Source organism: Trichoderma asperellum, chromosome 1, assembly GCF_020647865.1.
Source record: "Trichoderma asperellum chromosome 1, complete sequence".
NCBI classification, from domain to species: domain Eukaryota; kingdom Fungi; phylum Ascomycota; class Sordariomycetes; order Hypocreales; family Hypocreaceae; genus Trichoderma; species Trichoderma asperellum.
The window spans coordinates 3,037,393-3,052,133 of NC_089415.1; the positions used below are offsets into that span (position 1 = coordinate 3,037,393).

General features: G+C 48.4%; 6 protein-coding genes across 6 annotated transcripts; 2 read left to right on the forward strand and 4 right to left on the reverse strand.

Moving 5' to 3' along the window:
- Window positions 1-8: 8 nt before the first annotated feature.
- On the forward strand, window positions 9-3,078 carry TrAFT101_000953 (uncharacterized protein). Its single transcript, XM_024899067.2, has 5 exons — window positions 9-603; window positions 669-846; window positions 919-1,116; window positions 1,170-1,362; window positions 1,427-3,078. The coding sequence occupies exons 1-5, from the start codon at window positions 514-516 to the stop codon at window positions 2,979-2,981; spliced, it is 2,214 nt and encodes a 737-aa protein (XP_024765187.1). The 5' UTR covers window positions 9-513; the 3' UTR covers window positions 2,982-3,078.
- TrAFT101_000954 (uncharacterized protein) lies at window positions 2,967-4,703 on the reverse strand. The gene has a single exon (XM_024907496.2). It carries the CDS (start codon window positions 4,554-4,556, stop codon window positions 3,096-3,098), a length of 1,461 nt encoding a protein of 486 aa, XP_024765188.1. The 5' UTR covers window positions 4,557-4,703; the 3' UTR covers window positions 2,967-3,095.
- A 183-nt stretch (window positions 4,704-4,886) lies between these two features.
- On the reverse strand, window positions 4,887-7,086 carry TrAFT101_000955 (uncharacterized protein). The gene has a single exon (XM_024907497.2). It carries the CDS (start codon window positions 7,019-7,021, stop codon window positions 4,973-4,975), a length of 2,049 nt encoding a protein of 682 aa, XP_024765189.1. The 5' UTR covers window positions 7,022-7,086; the 3' UTR covers window positions 4,887-4,972.
- Window positions 7,087-7,274: 188 nt separating this feature from the next.
- On the reverse strand, window positions 7,275-10,247 carry TrAFT101_000956 (uncharacterized protein). Its single transcript, XM_024907498.2, has 4 exons — window positions 9,864-10,247; window positions 9,785-9,811; window positions 9,019-9,727; window positions 7,275-8,965 (listed from the first exon to the last, which is right to left on the reverse strand). Exons 1-4 carry the CDS (start codon window positions 10,159-10,161, stop codon window positions 7,672-7,674), a joined length of 2,328 nt encoding a protein of 775 aa, XP_024765190.1. The 5' UTR covers window positions 10,162-10,247; the 3' UTR covers window positions 7,275-7,671.
- Window positions 10,248-10,342: 95 nt separating this feature from the next.
- On the forward strand, window positions 10,343-13,662 carry TrAFT101_000957 (uncharacterized protein). Its single transcript, XM_024899072.2, has 4 exons — window positions 10,343-11,271; window positions 11,335-12,534; window positions 12,592-12,943; window positions 13,012-13,662. Exons 1-4 carry the CDS (start codon window positions 10,559-10,561, stop codon window positions 13,579-13,581), a joined length of 2,835 nt encoding a protein of 944 aa, XP_024765193.2. The 5' UTR covers window positions 10,343-10,558; the 3' UTR covers window positions 13,582-13,662.
- Window positions 13,493-14,668, reverse strand: TrAFT101_000958 (uncharacterized protein). The gene has a single exon (XM_066126205.1). It carries the CDS (start codon window positions 14,569-14,571, stop codon window positions 13,726-13,728), a length of 846 nt encoding a protein of 281 aa, XP_065982304.1. The 5' UTR covers window positions 14,572-14,668; the 3' UTR covers window positions 13,493-13,725.
- Window positions 14,669-14,741: the final 73 nt, after the last annotated feature.

A 14,741-nucleotide genomic window follows, 5' to 3' on the forward strand; every position in this document is an offset into this window, starting at 1 on the left:
AAAAAAAGGAGTCATGTTTATAACGCCACCTCGGCAGACGTCGATGCAAAAGGCACTAGAAATTGGATGAGTCACTGGCCGAACGCTGCGTCTGCTTGTGCCTTTTTCTTAGTGGTTGAAGATCGACTCCAATTTACGGTCCGGCCCTCATTTTGGGAGCCGGATCGATCTGCGCGACTCTTTTTTCTGGAGACGCTGCAGATGCAAACGAGCCTAATGCGAACTTCTGGGCGCTCGTTTAGGAAATCTGTGCGTGAGGCAGGTGCTTTGGGGTTCTTTCTTGTGTCGCTACATCTTTTAATCTGATTTATATTTATACTTATATTTCTTTTTCCTTTCTTTCCCTTTTTCCTGCCCAAGGGGGAAACGCCATTAGGAGTTCTTATACCAATTGCTCTTTGAGACCTGCGTGGCTGAGTAATTGAATTGAGCGTTCAAGTGCGGTATTGCATTCGCTAAGCTTCACCTATCGCCACCGACACCAGCAAATCTGTATACATTCATCTCGCCAAAATGACCTCCATGGCAGCCGAGTCTGTGGCCACCATCCTCTGCACGGCCAAGCAGACTCGCTTCAACATTGACAGCACCAACTACCGCGAAGTTCGTCAGATTTGCAAGCATGGCACCATTCACACTAGCGAACGCTGAATTGACGGATGAATTAGCTCGACATTGATGGCCTCAACATCGTCGTCACTTCCGGAGAGAAAGCAGAAAAGGGAACTGGCAAATCTAAAGGCAAATCAAAGTCCGATGGCCTTGAGATCTTGTCCAACGCCAAGCTGCGATTAAAAGAAGGCCAGCGCTACGCCTTGGTTGGCCGCAATGGCACGGGGAAGTCGAGTGAGGATTCTCATCATCATTTCTAGCTTCGGGTTTTCGGCTGACTAGGAGGCAAACTTTGAATTGCTGTAGCACTGCTCAAGGCCATTGCTCGGAAGCTGATTCCAGGAATTCCAGAGGGCTCCAGGATCGCAATTCTGCAGCAGACAAAGCTTACAGAATCTGATGAGGATGACAAGACAACAAAGGATGCCAAGGGCGAGGGGTCTGTCTTGCAGGAGGTTATTGAGCGTGCCACAGCACGAAGCGTCATCGAACAGGAGATCAAAGGTATGTATATAAGCATCATTCCTTCAGCCGTGTGCTTATATCTTTCTGTTTAGTTCTCGCCGACGGCGTCGATGCTTCGGATCCATATGCTCCAATTCGGGCCTTGAGAGGATTGAAACACGAGAAGCTTCAGAAACGTCTCTTCCTCGTGGACAAGGAGGCTAGACTCCGAAGCGGTGCTCGAGGACTACAAGCGAGGAAAGCCCTTGTTGCTTTTGAGAAAGTGGTTGCTGATTCACAAGCCTTGTAGGTTGATTTCATCTTGCGTAATTATTATTATTATTGACTACTGACATTTGATGACATCCAGACTAGACCAACCAGATGACGAAATCTCGGCCGAAGCTCTTCAAACGGAAACCCAAGAGGCAGCTGATATGCTGGCAGACCTGCAAAGCCAAATTGAGCCTTCAAGGCTGGCCCAAATCGAAGTTGAAGCTCGGAAAATCCTGACTGGTCTCGGATTTACCGAGGCATACTTGGAAAAGCCTCTGTCCAGCCTTTCTGGAGGTTGGCATATGCGGACAGCTCTCGCCTCCGCGCTGCTGCAAGAGGCTGATATTCTAATTCTTGACGAGCCGACCAACTTTTTGGATCTTCTTGGAATCGTCTGGCTTCAGCGCTATTTGCAATCATTGGCAGATAAAGAAAAGGCCCCTACGCTGATCCTCGTTTCCCACGATCGAGATTTCATCTCTCTCTGTACTGATCTCCTCATCTTGAAGGACAAGCAGCTCACTTACTTCCACGGCGACATTCAAACGTACGAACGATCGCAATCCGAGCGCAGGCAGTGGCTCATCAAAATGAAGGAAGCCCAAGACAAGCAGAAAGCTCATATAGAGAAGACCATTGCCCAGAATCTCAAGGCCGGCAAAGCAAACGACGACCAGAACAAGATTCGCCAGGCCAAATCTCGGCAGAAAAAGCTGGATGATCGCTGGGGCATGCAAGTCAGTGCAAAGGGCACAAGGTTCAAGCTGAACAGAGACCTCGTCGGCTTTTTCCTGACCAGCCGAGAGGGAATCGATATCCCGCCGGAACAACGACCTGTCATCATCTCGCTGCCTGAGCCTCCAGAGCTGAGGTTCCCCGGATCGCTTATTTCGTTGGAAAAGGCATCTTACCGATATTCACCAAGGTCGCCGATAATTCTTCAAGACATCACTCTTACAGTCGGAATGGGCGACCGTATTGGTATTCTGGGACTTAATGGAGCGGGCAAATCCACCCTCATCAAGCTCCTTGTTGAGGAATCTGCGCCATCATCGGGTACCGTTACAGCACACCCACGTTTGAGGCTGGGATATTATTCTCAGCATGCCGTTGAGGAATTAAAGAACATTGGCCGCGCCGAGCAGGGCTTGACCTCCCTTGCTCTTCTAACTAAAGAAGTTGATGGTGCGTTGAACGAAGGAGAGATCCGCGGTTTACTGGGCACGCTGGGCCTCCCTGGCCGTTTAGCATCAGACGTTCCTATTTCCAAACTATCTGGTGGCCAGCTGGTGCGATGTCAGCTGGCAAGACTATTCTGGAAGCACCCGCAGTGCCTCATTCTTGACGAAGTCACCACACATCTAGATTACGAGACTGTGACGGCGCTCCGGGAAGCGTTGAACGAGTGGGAGGGCGCTGTTGTGCTGGTGAGCCACGATAGATGGTTTATGCGCGGAGCCATTGAGGGTCAGATTGAGGACCAGGGAGACGATGAGGATGAAGATGGCGACGAGGAAGAGGAAGAGACTATGCGGAGGAGGATAGTCTATCGGATTAAAGGAGGGGGAATCACGGAGCTGAAAAATGGCGTCGAGGAGTTTGAGCGGGTTATGGAGAAGAGGGTGAAGAAGTTGCTCGAGGCTATATGATGGAGAGTCTCTTCTTCATTGTCAACTATAGCTTCAGCTAGACTTTTTATAAACCAAAGGCTATATGTGAAAATAGATATGGTGACCAAGCTCAAGTCAAACCTTTTCTTGCAATCATGAAGTCTTTGGCAACACCCGCGTGTCAACCAGAATTTGGAACCCACTCTCCTCCTCCTTTCTCACAGACAATTGCCCTCCCTTGGGAATATCCACAATCGTTCCATCGATACACACCTTGTGCCACCGCTCATCCTCTTCTAATATCGTAACTCTCAACTCATCCACCTCCTCATATCGCACCTCGTGTCCATCATCCCACTTCAGCCCAACATGTTTCCCCCCGTCATACGCCTTCATCATGGCGTCCATCGTCCGCTCACCGCCGATATTGCCGAACTGCACTAGACGAAGTTTTCCGTCCAAGGGCTTGCTTGCAGGCGAGATTGTGAATGTGCGCTCCATATTGGAGAGCGGCGTGATGAGCACGTAGGTGTGCTCATTTCCCGGGATAGTCTCCCACTCTGATGATGACGGATGACGAATGTCTACTTGGGCGTTGTAAGCGTGAGATTCGCGGAGAAGTTCCTGCGCGACCATGCCGAAGCGCTTATCGCCGTGGACGCGATATTCAGGCGTGTCGCTCTCGTAGATGAGGCTGGAGTGGAAGCCGTAGCTGGCCACCACGGCGCCGTAGAGGTGCGAGACTTGAATCTCTTCCTTTGCAAGATGAAGTGCTGTTGCTGCGCTGTCATCTGAGGAAGTTTCTTGCTCCTTTGTGGCAGGTTTGAATTTCACAATGCGTGATCCAGGGGGAAAGGATGCGTGGAAGAGAGGCAGATTGGCAGATACGCCGTTGAACAGCGTTCTTAGACCGAGAACTAGGGAGGAGATGTCTTCGATTTTACCATCTTCGGCGATCCAGAGGGGTTTATGTAGCGAGCTGAAGAGGGCGTTTCCCGTGCCTAGCGGGAGAACAGCCAAGAGTAGCTGCTGATGCGGCGCATCGTGCGAGCCGCCGTTTATGAGATCGACGACGCCGCCGTCGCCACTTAGCAGGACGACTGTCCGTGACTTTGAGGTTGAAGAACCAAGAGACTGAGCAAAGTTGCGAACGCTGTGCTCGTCTTGCGTGATGAGGACGTTGACCTCTGATGATAGCTCGTCGACTGAGCTCCAGAGAGGTTGTAGCACAGTCTGCCAGAACTGCTGGGACAGGCCAACGCCTGATTTCGTAGACACAATAACGTCAACATCCTGTTTTCCCTCCACAGGCTTCAGATAGACTGGCAAACCGCCGATGCGAAATTTCTGAAGTAGCTCATCGGGAACTGAATCAGTCGCCAGGAGCAGTAGTTGAAAGCGCTCTTCGGGACTCTTTTCTGAGTCTTCTACCAGGGCGGAAATTATGTAGCCCGCTTTATCGCCGGAAGACGCCTGCGATCGATCAAGAACGAAAATCACATTTTGGGATTTGACTTGGTTTGTGTTGTTGTTTTTGCTACTGCTGTCTTTCCAGGAGATGACGCCGTCTAGGACCGAGACGTCGGTAACGTTTGTCAGCCCTGCGGAAGTCATTAAAAAGATTTGACAAGCAGTGGGTACTCGTCGTATTGCTTGACGGTTTAACGAAATGAAATTAAATATGCGATGCAGCGCAAGAGATGGAATAAAAAAAATTGTCAATGTCGTTATTTGTTATATGAGGAAAAGGCCTCAGTTTGCACACTGCTTTGCGATGGAAGTGTTCAGTTACGGACTTTAGTTGTGGCCGTAGCGCACGCGATCCCACGTTGATCCTGCGCAATTAGCTGGTGGGGGGGATTTTGATAAGATGTTATTGTATCGTAGGATTCGGCGTAAGCAACGACGGCTTCTACGGCGCACGAAAGGATTTGATTCACTTTGGAATAGAATTGATTACCGCAAATATACTAAAAGTCCAATCATATATACATCTACATTCATTCATCATCTTTTCCATCTTCCAGCCATCATGACGCCTTGGCCTTGGACAAAGGGCCCCAGTCTGGCCGGGGATTCATCTGGTACCGCACCAGCTTCTGAGCATCCCGCAGGCGGCCCAGCTGTGCGAGCTCTTCGTTGAACACCAGCGTTTTCCGCAGCTCCAACTCGCTCGGGCTTGTGACTTGCTCATCTCCCTTATTCGTCGCCTCCTCACTCTGAGCATCCGCCGTTGTTGCTGCCTGGGCATCTTCCATTTCGCTGTCGGCTTCCTGTGGCACTGCTCCATCTTCTCGACCAACCAATCCGGCGGAATGCAGAATTTTCCAACCAGGCATCAGCGGGGTGAATTTCGACGCTTTGATGGGAGACTTTTGACGAATCCATTCTGTCATGATCCACCAGAGAGTAGACCAAGGCGCATCCGTCTTGACGCTGCCAGGTCGGCAGTGGCTTCGCCCAACTTGGTATCCGAGATGTATTAAAGCGCCGCGGAACATGTCGTCGCTGGGAGCCTGGCAAGACACCACTGTTGCTAGCTTAGAAGGAATGACAAAGAAGGGACAGTTGTCAATCTCTGCATGCTTGGCGTCTTTGGGATCTACCGTGGGATCCGGCTCGGGGCCTGGAATGATCTCCTCCAAGGCCGTTCGTAGCATGCCTTCCAATCTTGGGAGAGTTCCATACACTTCCGGTGATGCATTGGGGATTTGTTCAAGAAGCTTTTCAATAAACTCGGCCGAGTGGATGTGGCCTCCATACATTGGGCCGTTGACGTGCATCTTGTTCCCGCAATGTTGACAGTGTCTGTCTGTTGGTGGTCCTGCCGCCATGCCGTGCTTATAAAACGATCCACTGCCCTTTTTGTTCGGAGTCGGTTTGCTTCTTAGGAGATATTGTGTCTCAAAGGCGGAGCAACCGTGGTCACAGCTGTACACAATCATGGTTTTCGAGCCCAGGAACTTGACAGCTTGCGGTGATTTGGTAACTTTGATGAATACTTTTGTGTAAAAATCGATGGAAAGGGACAGCAAAGGCTCAATGCTCAACCCGTACCGGGCGCCAGACGTAGCAACGGCATTCAGGATTAATCGCAGTCCAGCCTCGTGAGAGTGCATCCCCTTAATCGGAGTACCGCCATACAAGGCAAAAGTCTTTTCGCAGTAGCTATGTCCCGCCCACACGGCACTATCAGTGCAGGTAATGCATAGAAGACCGCCGTCATCTCTTACAGACTGTAACGCAGCGTCGAAAAAGGGTGCAGCGGTTCCGTATGGGTCCAGATCGATCACGTCAAATTTGTGAGACTTGGACGGATTGCCGTGGCGATCCCTCTTGGAGAGGCCGTCTGCGATTGCGCGGTACATGTGTGCAAGCGCATCTTCGTTGGTTACCGAGATTATATCGTCGAGGCCGTTGTGGCTCACATTGAGCTTGATAGACTCGGCCGCAGACTTGGACAGATCGTTGGCATTAATGGAAGTGACAAAGGGAAGTTCGTGGCCGTATCGAAGCGCTCGCAGTCCGGATGCCGATAAGGCATCCAGCATCGTGAATGTTGATTTGTGAGTCTTTTGCTCCTCCGAAGCTTCGGTGGCCTGGCCTGGAGGCAGAGTCGACGTCGTTTCCGTCTCAGCTGAGGGGCCAGCCTCGTCCGTCTCGTCTCGCTTTCGCTTTTTGTTCTTCCCTAGTTTGTTTGACTTTGCCAGAATCTTTTCCTTCCTTTTCGCCAAAATCTCTTCGCCGTATGTCTTGATGGCGAGCACAGACAGATCTCGATTGTACTGCTGGATGGGGTTGTAAAACACCTGTTGCACTTCTCCTCGGTCCTCTCCAATCTTGGCACCATGGGGCACCAAAATGGTCGCCTTTCCCTCTTTCACCAAACGATATTGTTTCCCATCCTTCTCGACGGTTTCGACCTCGACGGTGCCTGCCATTGGCGCAAATGAGGCAAAGGAATGCCTTTTAACAGTGCGTTGAGTCGCGAGTGTGTTGCCGTATGAATAGGAGCCCGCAGGTTTCAATGCCCCCGAAAGTCGCAGCAGTTGCCTCAGAGAAGCGGCACCGCGAAACATGCAATATCAATATCCAAGAAACAGAAAACCTGTCTCGTAATCTGTTTTACAAGCTGCAATGACCGACAAAAGCTGCAAGCCGGCCGAGCTCAGAAGCCCACAATATTTTTTGATATTCTGCCGGCCATTGTGAAGGCGGTGAAGTGTACCGGCCCCACCACCCACTTCGTCATCCAGAGCTAGAGATGGACTTCATGTATGTACAGAATACCTACGTAGACTACGGAATAGTAGTATTTGTTTTATTATGAACGTCCTTATCATAGATACTAGGTATGTAACCTTATGTTTATATCGTACTACTTATCGCTTTAATTCATAATATATATCAACAAAAGATATTCAACAGCTCATTCTCTTATTATTGAAAAATCGCTATCAAAAACATAATTGCTCTTTACTGCCCATTAATAATTGATATTAAGGCCAACAGATGTGGTAAAATGTTATATTGGTCTCAAGCTAGTAGGTTTATCCTGTCTTCGATGAAGGAAATTCCAATCCTGGATCTATTTCATGAAAATCCTGTATGTTCCAAGACTGCTGTAAAGAGTCAACTGACTCAGATGGAAGGGAATGTCTAATCTGAAGCGGGCGAGGCTCAAGGATTGGTGGTACCGCAGACTCTGGCACAGGACGTAACTTGGAGGCTACATGGGTGCTTCGAGAATATCAAATACTCCACATGTGCTGCTTGTTTGACTTGCTGGACCAGACATTGCAGATTTCTGGTGATCTAGAATATCTTCCCTTGTGACGGACCACATATATGGCAAGCATATAGTGTTGGTGTCCTTCGGATTATGGGAGTCATCGTCTAATTCTAATGTGTCAAGACCAACGAAATCAAGCTCCGGGAAAGGAGCTTCAGAACTGCCAAAAAATGTAGAAGATGTCTGAAATACATCCTCCTGGAGAGCTAATGGCTCAAAATTCTCGGAATTCAAATCCGTATCGTCGACGAAGTCCTTTCGAGGAATGGGCATTGACAGCTTCGACCCTTTATAATGAACGTGTGATTGGTCTTTTTCTTCTTCTTCTTTTTCTTCTTCTTCATACATCGTTAGTGAATGAAGAGTTTCTAGGAATTGTTGATGTTCGTTGAAATCTTTAATCAAGTCATCTGTAAGATATACTGGGGAGCCTGGGTTGTCACTGAAACTGAGAGACAACGCGTCGAGTTCTGTATCGAGCCCACTTGGTTCGCCACCTTCGTTTGTGTCCTCCTGGTCATCCCCTGTAGTAGAACTTGAGTCTCCTTCCTCGACTTGCTCTTGGAAAGCTTTAAAACGGAGTGACATAAACGATAGAGCCTTTAGATGCGTTGCTATGTGTCGCGATAATTGTTTTCGTTGCAATCGAGCCTTGATTTGGGGCGAAATCGGCTCGATGTCTGGACCACCTGTCAGATCCAAATCTGATTCAGATGAACTGAATAATTCATGACTACTGCTCTCTGCCTGATTATGAAAGTGAACCTTCCTACGCTTCCCTTTAACGTCGGCATTCATATTTGCTCGTATAGTGTGTTTTGACACTCTTTTTCGTTTGTTCTGCGAAGGGTGCTGTGAATTATTTGATTGACATGCGACAGGAGGGGCTTTATTCGCATCAAAGCCACAAAGAGGACAGACATCCTTGGATCCGGGGATACGAATTGAACTTCGGCGAGCTATACCCACTATCTGGGATTCTGTGAATGATTCAAGATGGTGCTCTCGCATGTGGTCCTTCAAAGCAGCCTCGTCGCTAAACAGTTCTGGTGACTTATGCTCAATGTCGCATCGCCACAAGGTTTTAGAATCGATCGTTGAGATCCAAGTCGTTGAATGACGCTCTTCCATGTGATTTAGCCAGTGGCCGAATCTATCAAATGCGTTGAGTGATGTTGAACACGCATCGAATAGGCATATATATGGCCGAAAATCGTGGTCGACATGGCGTCTTTCAAGGCATTAGCGACTCTATCAAAAGGCGTCATGATATCTGAAGCATACCTCCACCACCTCTCATTCTGAAAGTTACCATATGGATGAGACTCAGAGCACCAGGGGCAGATAGCTCGACTACATTCTCCGTCTCCCGAAGGCTTCGGTGGCTTAGGGTAGCTGATATCACCAATGGGCACCGAAGACGTTCTAGAAATAGCTGACAAAGCTGCACGCCGATTTTCAGCTTCCCTCTTCCGCTGGAACTCATCTGCCTGGAGCGTTGACGGCTTCGTTCCCGACTGTGAAAGCTTTGTGTCTGAATCTACCACTTGACCTGTAGAGTCGTCGATTTTCATGTCCCTATCGTAGATGTTGTCCTTTCGATTGATGGGCCTTGGCAGTTCCGGTCCTCCGTCATGGATGCGTGATTGGTCTTCTTCTTCATTATCTAAGATGATTGAGCGACGGGTTGCTAAGCGCCGTTGATGTTCTTCACGATACTTGAGATTGAAATAGCGCTCAAGAATGGAGCGGCCGAGAAGGCGTTGAAGGCTCAAGGGTGCCGCTGGATAGAGGAATTTGACTATTAAGAATGCCATTTCTTCTAGAGACGCATCTGACATCTTTGCGGAGAAAGCTTTCACCCTGGATATCAAGCTAGCGGTCGAAGACTGTCGGATGGTCACGCCAAGTCGGTGCAGCCGATCAATAGCCCCCTCGACAGATTCTTGTGCTTGTCCAAGGTCGGTCGCGAGATTGTTAGTATGGCCTGATACTGACCTTCGAGTTAGCAATCGATTTTACTCCACTAGGGCCACATTATGGTTACTACCTTCGCTTATTTGGACCATGGATAAGACTGTGAAGCAACTTAACAATTATTCAAGTTCGCGGATCTAACAGAGACTGACCATGTCGCAGATTAACAGCGATGATACGAAGGAGATCCATTACCATGACTTGGACATCTTTACTCCTAGACAAGCGGCGATCGAGGCAAACATCCTGCTCAGCGAATACCCCCAGATATGACGACCACGCCTGAAATCGGGCTTGATGATCTCTTGTGAGCCGGCTGATAGCGATACCGAATTCGCCAAGCAGGCTGCTTGTCCTCGGTTCAGCGATTTGTTTGAAGCATTTGTCAAATAGCTGATCGCAGTCTAAGGCAGCATAATATATTTTTGACCGTTCTTGTAAGCCCTCCATCCTTCTTTGGCGTGGACCGGATTTCCCTCATGATAGAGCATATTCTCAGCCTTAATAGACAGAAGAGGATCAGGCTCTACCTACCAATGACATCCAACATGCATGCCGAAATCACGTGCATTAATATTTTCCACCTTGAAGTAACCCGATGAAGCTGCAAATGAATTGAACTAGAGCAAATTTCCAGCCTGAAATCGATACACCTGGTCTTCATCTTCTTCATCTCTTGCGCTGAACATTGATGGCAGTGGTTCTCGACAGAAGCTCCCTGTGGTAGACTTACAAAGCTGTCAAGAGGTCTTCCACCATTCTTTTTTTCTTTTTTTCCTCAATATAAAAAAAACCACAACACCTGTTTGTCTCCCCCCCATAAGTTGGGTCTGCACGTTAGGCACGAATGCGTCTTGTCGACCTTGAGGAATGGCGAGTCATACAGACAATCCAGCCACGCCTCCTAAAGGCAGTTCAGCACAAAATAGAAGAAAGAGGCATAAGTGAAGTTATGCCGCACGCCGCCCAATACGATTTTCTCCGCTACGAGCTCCAGAAGCTCGTTCTTTCACCAACTAGTCCAGACATGGACCAAGAAATAATCCATCACTTCAAAAAGGAAATCATTGAGCTTTTCAAAAAGATTTATCCAGTTCTGTTGCAAATTTTGCCCGATGACCTCTCCCTCTTGTATATTCAGAATCTTCTTGGCTTACAGGCATTTGGCGACAAAAGTGAAATGGGACGCGCCAGAGCTGACTTAACTTCGCTCGAGTTGCTGTCACTGAGCGATACTAAGTTACTTCTCTCGGCACTTACATCGTTCAACAAACACATAGAATCTATATTCCGGACTCATCTCCGCGAAGCAACTCCAGCAGCAGAAAGCCCTAAACTCACTGGTATAATTCTTAATGAAAATAAGAGGGCACTGATAGACGCACTTCTTGTGAGCTTGGAGCAACATATGGCTTGTTGCAAAAGACGAGATCAACATCATATGCTCCTGCAGGGAGCCGGACAAAGCTGGCACGCTGGAATGAATTCGTTCATTTCCTTACTCCTATCCTCTTGCAGAGATCCTATAGGATGGCAAGAGATTGAATGTTTACCTGATGAGTATGTTGATTTTTGCCTGTAAACAGATTCACAACAGAGAGCTAATCTAAAGTGGACTAGTAGCTTGTCTCGAGGCGAGCAAAAGAAGGGAAAACTAAAACCCTTACAAAGTCTCTGCCAAGATATCGCGATTGCACAGACTTATAACGATATTCTATCTCTTCTTTTATCCGAAGGAGCCCTTTATAAACAACCAAGAGAACAGAATCGTGCTCAAAGGCGGGCTATGGTGCAGGTGAAAACATTGAAGGAGTTAATTGAAAGACAGCGCTTTTCGCCAATTCGGTCAGACTCGCTCTCCTTGAGCAGTTTTACAATACAGGAAAAGAGGGAACTCTCTTTGAACCTCGCATGGTGTTTTCTATATCTTTTCGATTGTCCTTGGACAGACAGCAGTTGGTCTGCTGACACCATCTCGCTTCTACTCTCAGCCACCGAATCCTCGAGCTCTCTCGAATTCGAGATACCACCTTATATCCGTTGTGGTCCGAAATGTGACCCATCTAAAAAAAATGATGATTTAGGCATAATGATACATGATTCCTCGTTTCTTTCTTTGGGAAAGCTTCTCGTGGAAATGGAGCTAGGCAGGCAGATCACTCCTACAGAGTGCAATAGACGTGGGCAGCCAAGTCTCTGGCTGACTCTTGACAAAATTCTTAGCGAAGATGGAATGCTCTCTGCATGCGAAGACTATCTCAAGGCAATCGAGGGATGCCTCGAGTTGCATCGATCTATTGTCGAATTGGCACCAGAAGAAAGGGCAGCGGAATCCGCAAAGCTCATTTATGATGCAATAGTTGCGAACCTAGAGAAAGACTATGAGCACTATCGTAAGCCAAATAGGAAACGAAAACGCAGCGATATTCGACCACCAGTAAACCCAGCGCTGAATTCATCTCCTTCAGCTGATGTATTTGCTGTTCAGATGGCCAAGTCTCACAATGAACAAGTGCGAGATGGTTACGCAGGAGGCTTCGGGGATACGCCAGCTACTACATCCGAAGATTCTAAGAAACCTGATAGCCACATATGGTCAAGCTTTCAACCCGAAGCAACTGTTGTTACTGAAGACCAAGGATTTGAGCAGACATTGAAACGCGCCCGAGTCGGATTACGGTGTACTATCTCCAAAAGTACAATGGCAACTAGATCCAGCTTACGTGCAGATTCCAGCAGTATCGATACTTCTTCTTCCACTTCCTCGGTTTTTTTCCAGATATTTGACGACATAGAACCTGATATAGCCACCGCAGATGCCAGGTAAGGTCACATTGTCAGCTTGAAAGGAGAGAGTCAAGGTTGATACGAAGTATTTAGGGACGTATCCTTATCTCGGAACTTTCTCGTAAAAATGCAATCGTTCCTTGACTCACAGCTCCCCAAAAATCACATGGATAGCCATGAGAATCTATCTAAGCGGGTAAAGGTCTGCATCATCGATACCGGATTCGATGAGAGACATCCAACCTTGATAGGAGCTAAATCAATGAGAAGGTTGGTAGCAACGAAGAGCTTTAAAGGAGATCCTCGTAATCTTAACGACGAGGTCGGACATGGAACACATATAGCAGAGCTTGTCCAGACGCTCGCACCTGAAGCTGAACTCTGTATCGCCAAAGTTGCCGTCGCAAATGAGATGCCTCAGGAGGACACGAAACTGATCATAGATGTAAGTCTGAATGCCCCCTTTGTTAAGGATTTATTTGTATTTGAGGCTAACTATCTACTGCATGGTAGGCGATACATTGGGCAGTGGCGCAAGACGCTGACGTTATTTCGCTGTCGCTCGGCCTGGATGTACTAGATTCGGGACTCGACTTCGCTATCAACGAGGCCGTAGCGGCGGGTAAAATCATACTAGCAGCAGCAGGGAATGATGGGAACAATAAGCCACGGGCATATCCGGGCAGAAATCGCAACGTGCTATGCATCCATGCCTCGAACGGCAAGGGGAAGGACGGGGGAATATCGCCTAGAGCCTGGGACAATGACGATAATTTCATGACCCTTGGGACCGCAGTTCCCCTTTTATGGAAAGGCAAGGAAGTGATCAAGTTCGGGACCTCATTTGCGACAGCGGTGGCAGCGGCAATTGCGGCAGATGCTCTGGCGATCATCCCGCAGAGGGTTCCGTTGACTCCTGAACAACTAAGTCGTCTTTACTCCAGTAGTGGAATGAGGTCAATTTTCGATCTATTTAGTGTACCGGAAAATGGATATAAATACATTGCACCTTGGAATCTGTGGGACGGGAGCAGGCCAAGCATGTTAATTCGAGAATTGATTTTAGATGCTCTGAGGCGTTAAGGAGACCTAGATACCCAATGCATTGGTATATATATAAGTAAGTAGATAATGTAAATAATAATGAACACCATACACTTCTGCACTTAGACAGCTTTCTCTATGTTTATAACTGCAGGCATTGTCTCTCAGGACTTCAATCTGCTACTACGCGTGCCTCAACACCCACTTACATGGTTCGGGATCTGCTATGCCTGTCTCGTCAAGTAACACGTTGTCTGCCTCCTTAAACTCTGTGGAAAAGTCATAAATGACCTCCAGATCTCCACTGTCCCAATCGATGACATCCTGCGCATCATCTGCAAGCATGGTAGCACCGCGAGTATACGCTTGCGCTTGCACCCCATCATTCTTCATCCTTACCCGTGCGACGCGATAAGCCAGCACAAAGTCCGACGCATCCTCGAAACTCATATCGTCCTCTTTAAGCATCGCACCTTGAACACTGACTCCAAGCTCGACCTGGCCAGTTGTAGTGCCTGGGGACCCCTTTACACCTCCGCCCACGGTCCGTGTACGCACCACCGACGCTGATGCACCACGCGCGACCTTGATTCCAGTAATCAAGAACATCGGCAGTCGGCCGCGAGTGGCTCTGCAAAAGGCGCGTACTGAAGGGGCCTCAACTGCGAGCTTGACATACTCCAGGGACGGCATGAAGAACTCGGTGTCCAGGCGGGCCACAGATAGCACCTCGTCTTTGGCTCGGGTGCCATTGACGCTCAGCATACTGCCGACGCCCTCCAAGCCCAGCAGCCTTGCGAAGATGCCCATCTCTCCATTGCCATGTTGTCGCTTTCTCGTTCGAAAGCCAACAAGATGGCTTCGAAAGATGTCCTCGTCTGGTATCTGGACCCGATCGGCGGGGTTCAGCGGGGTAGGGTCGTGTAAGTCGACAAGAAGCGTGCCGAGTCGCAAAGGCCCGTTTGCATCGGGCGGCGGTATCGAGAAGTTTGGCGCTGGGTGGTAGGTCGGGATGGTACGTATAGACATGTTGGTTTATACTCCTTTTTTGTAAGGTCGTTTGGGAAAGTGACGGCTGTTGTATGCAGAATGTTTGAAGATGGAAAAAAGCATGGGGAACTGTTATATAGGCAATACCCCAACTGCGTGGGTATTTAAGACATGACGAAAAGAATTTCACGAAAATTATCTAACATTTG

Bases quoted from the DNA above. Each gene is read 5' to 3' on its own strand.
- TrAFT101_000955 (XM_024907497.2), bottom strand. From the start codon at position 7,021: ATGTTTCGCGGTGCCGCTTCTCTGAGGCAACTGCTGCGACTTTCGGGG.
- TrAFT101_000956 (XM_024907498.2), bottom strand. From the start codon at position 10,161: ATGGAGGGCTTACAAGAACGGTCAAAAATATATTATGCTGCCTTAGAC. The intron at 9,728-9,784 runs GTAGTAACCATA...CTCGAAGGTCAG, and splicing joins CATGGTCCAAATAAGCGAAG to TATCAGGCCATACTAACAAT. The intron at 8,966-9,018 runs GTATGCTTCAGA...ATGCCTTGAAAG, and splicing joins CAGAATGAGAGGTGGTGGAG to ACGCCATGTCGACCACGATT.
- TrAFT101_000954 (XM_024907496.2), bottom strand. From the start codon at position 4,556: ATGACTTCCGCAGGGCTGACAAACGTTACCGACGTCTCGGTCCTAGAC.
- TrAFT101_000953 (XM_024899067.2), top strand. From the start codon at position 514: ATGACCTCCATGGCAGCCGAGTCTGTGGCCACCATCCTCTGCACGGCC. The intron at 604-668 runs GTTCGTCAGATT...CGGATGAATTAG, and splicing joins ACAGCACCAACTACCGCGAA to CTCGACATTGATGGCCTCAA. The intron at 847-918 runs GTGAGGATTCTC...GAATTGCTGTAG, and splicing joins CAATGGCACGGGGAAGTCGA to CACTGCTCAAGGCCATTGCT.
- TrAFT101_000957 (XM_024899072.2), top strand. From the start codon at position 10,559: ATGCGTCTTGTCGACCTTGAGGAATGGCGAGTCATACAGACAATCCAG. The intron at 12,535-12,591 runs GTAAGGTCACAT...CGAAGTATTTAG, and splicing joins ATAGCCACCGCAGATGCCAG to GGACGTATCCTTATCTCGGA. The intron at 12,944-13,011 runs GTAAGTCTGAAT...ACTGCATGGTAG, and splicing joins ACACGAAACTGATCATAGAT to GCGATACATTGGGCAGTGGC.
- TrAFT101_000958 (XM_066126205.1), bottom strand. From the start codon at position 14,571: ATGTCTATACGTACCATCCCGACCTACCACCCAGCGCCAAACTTCTCG.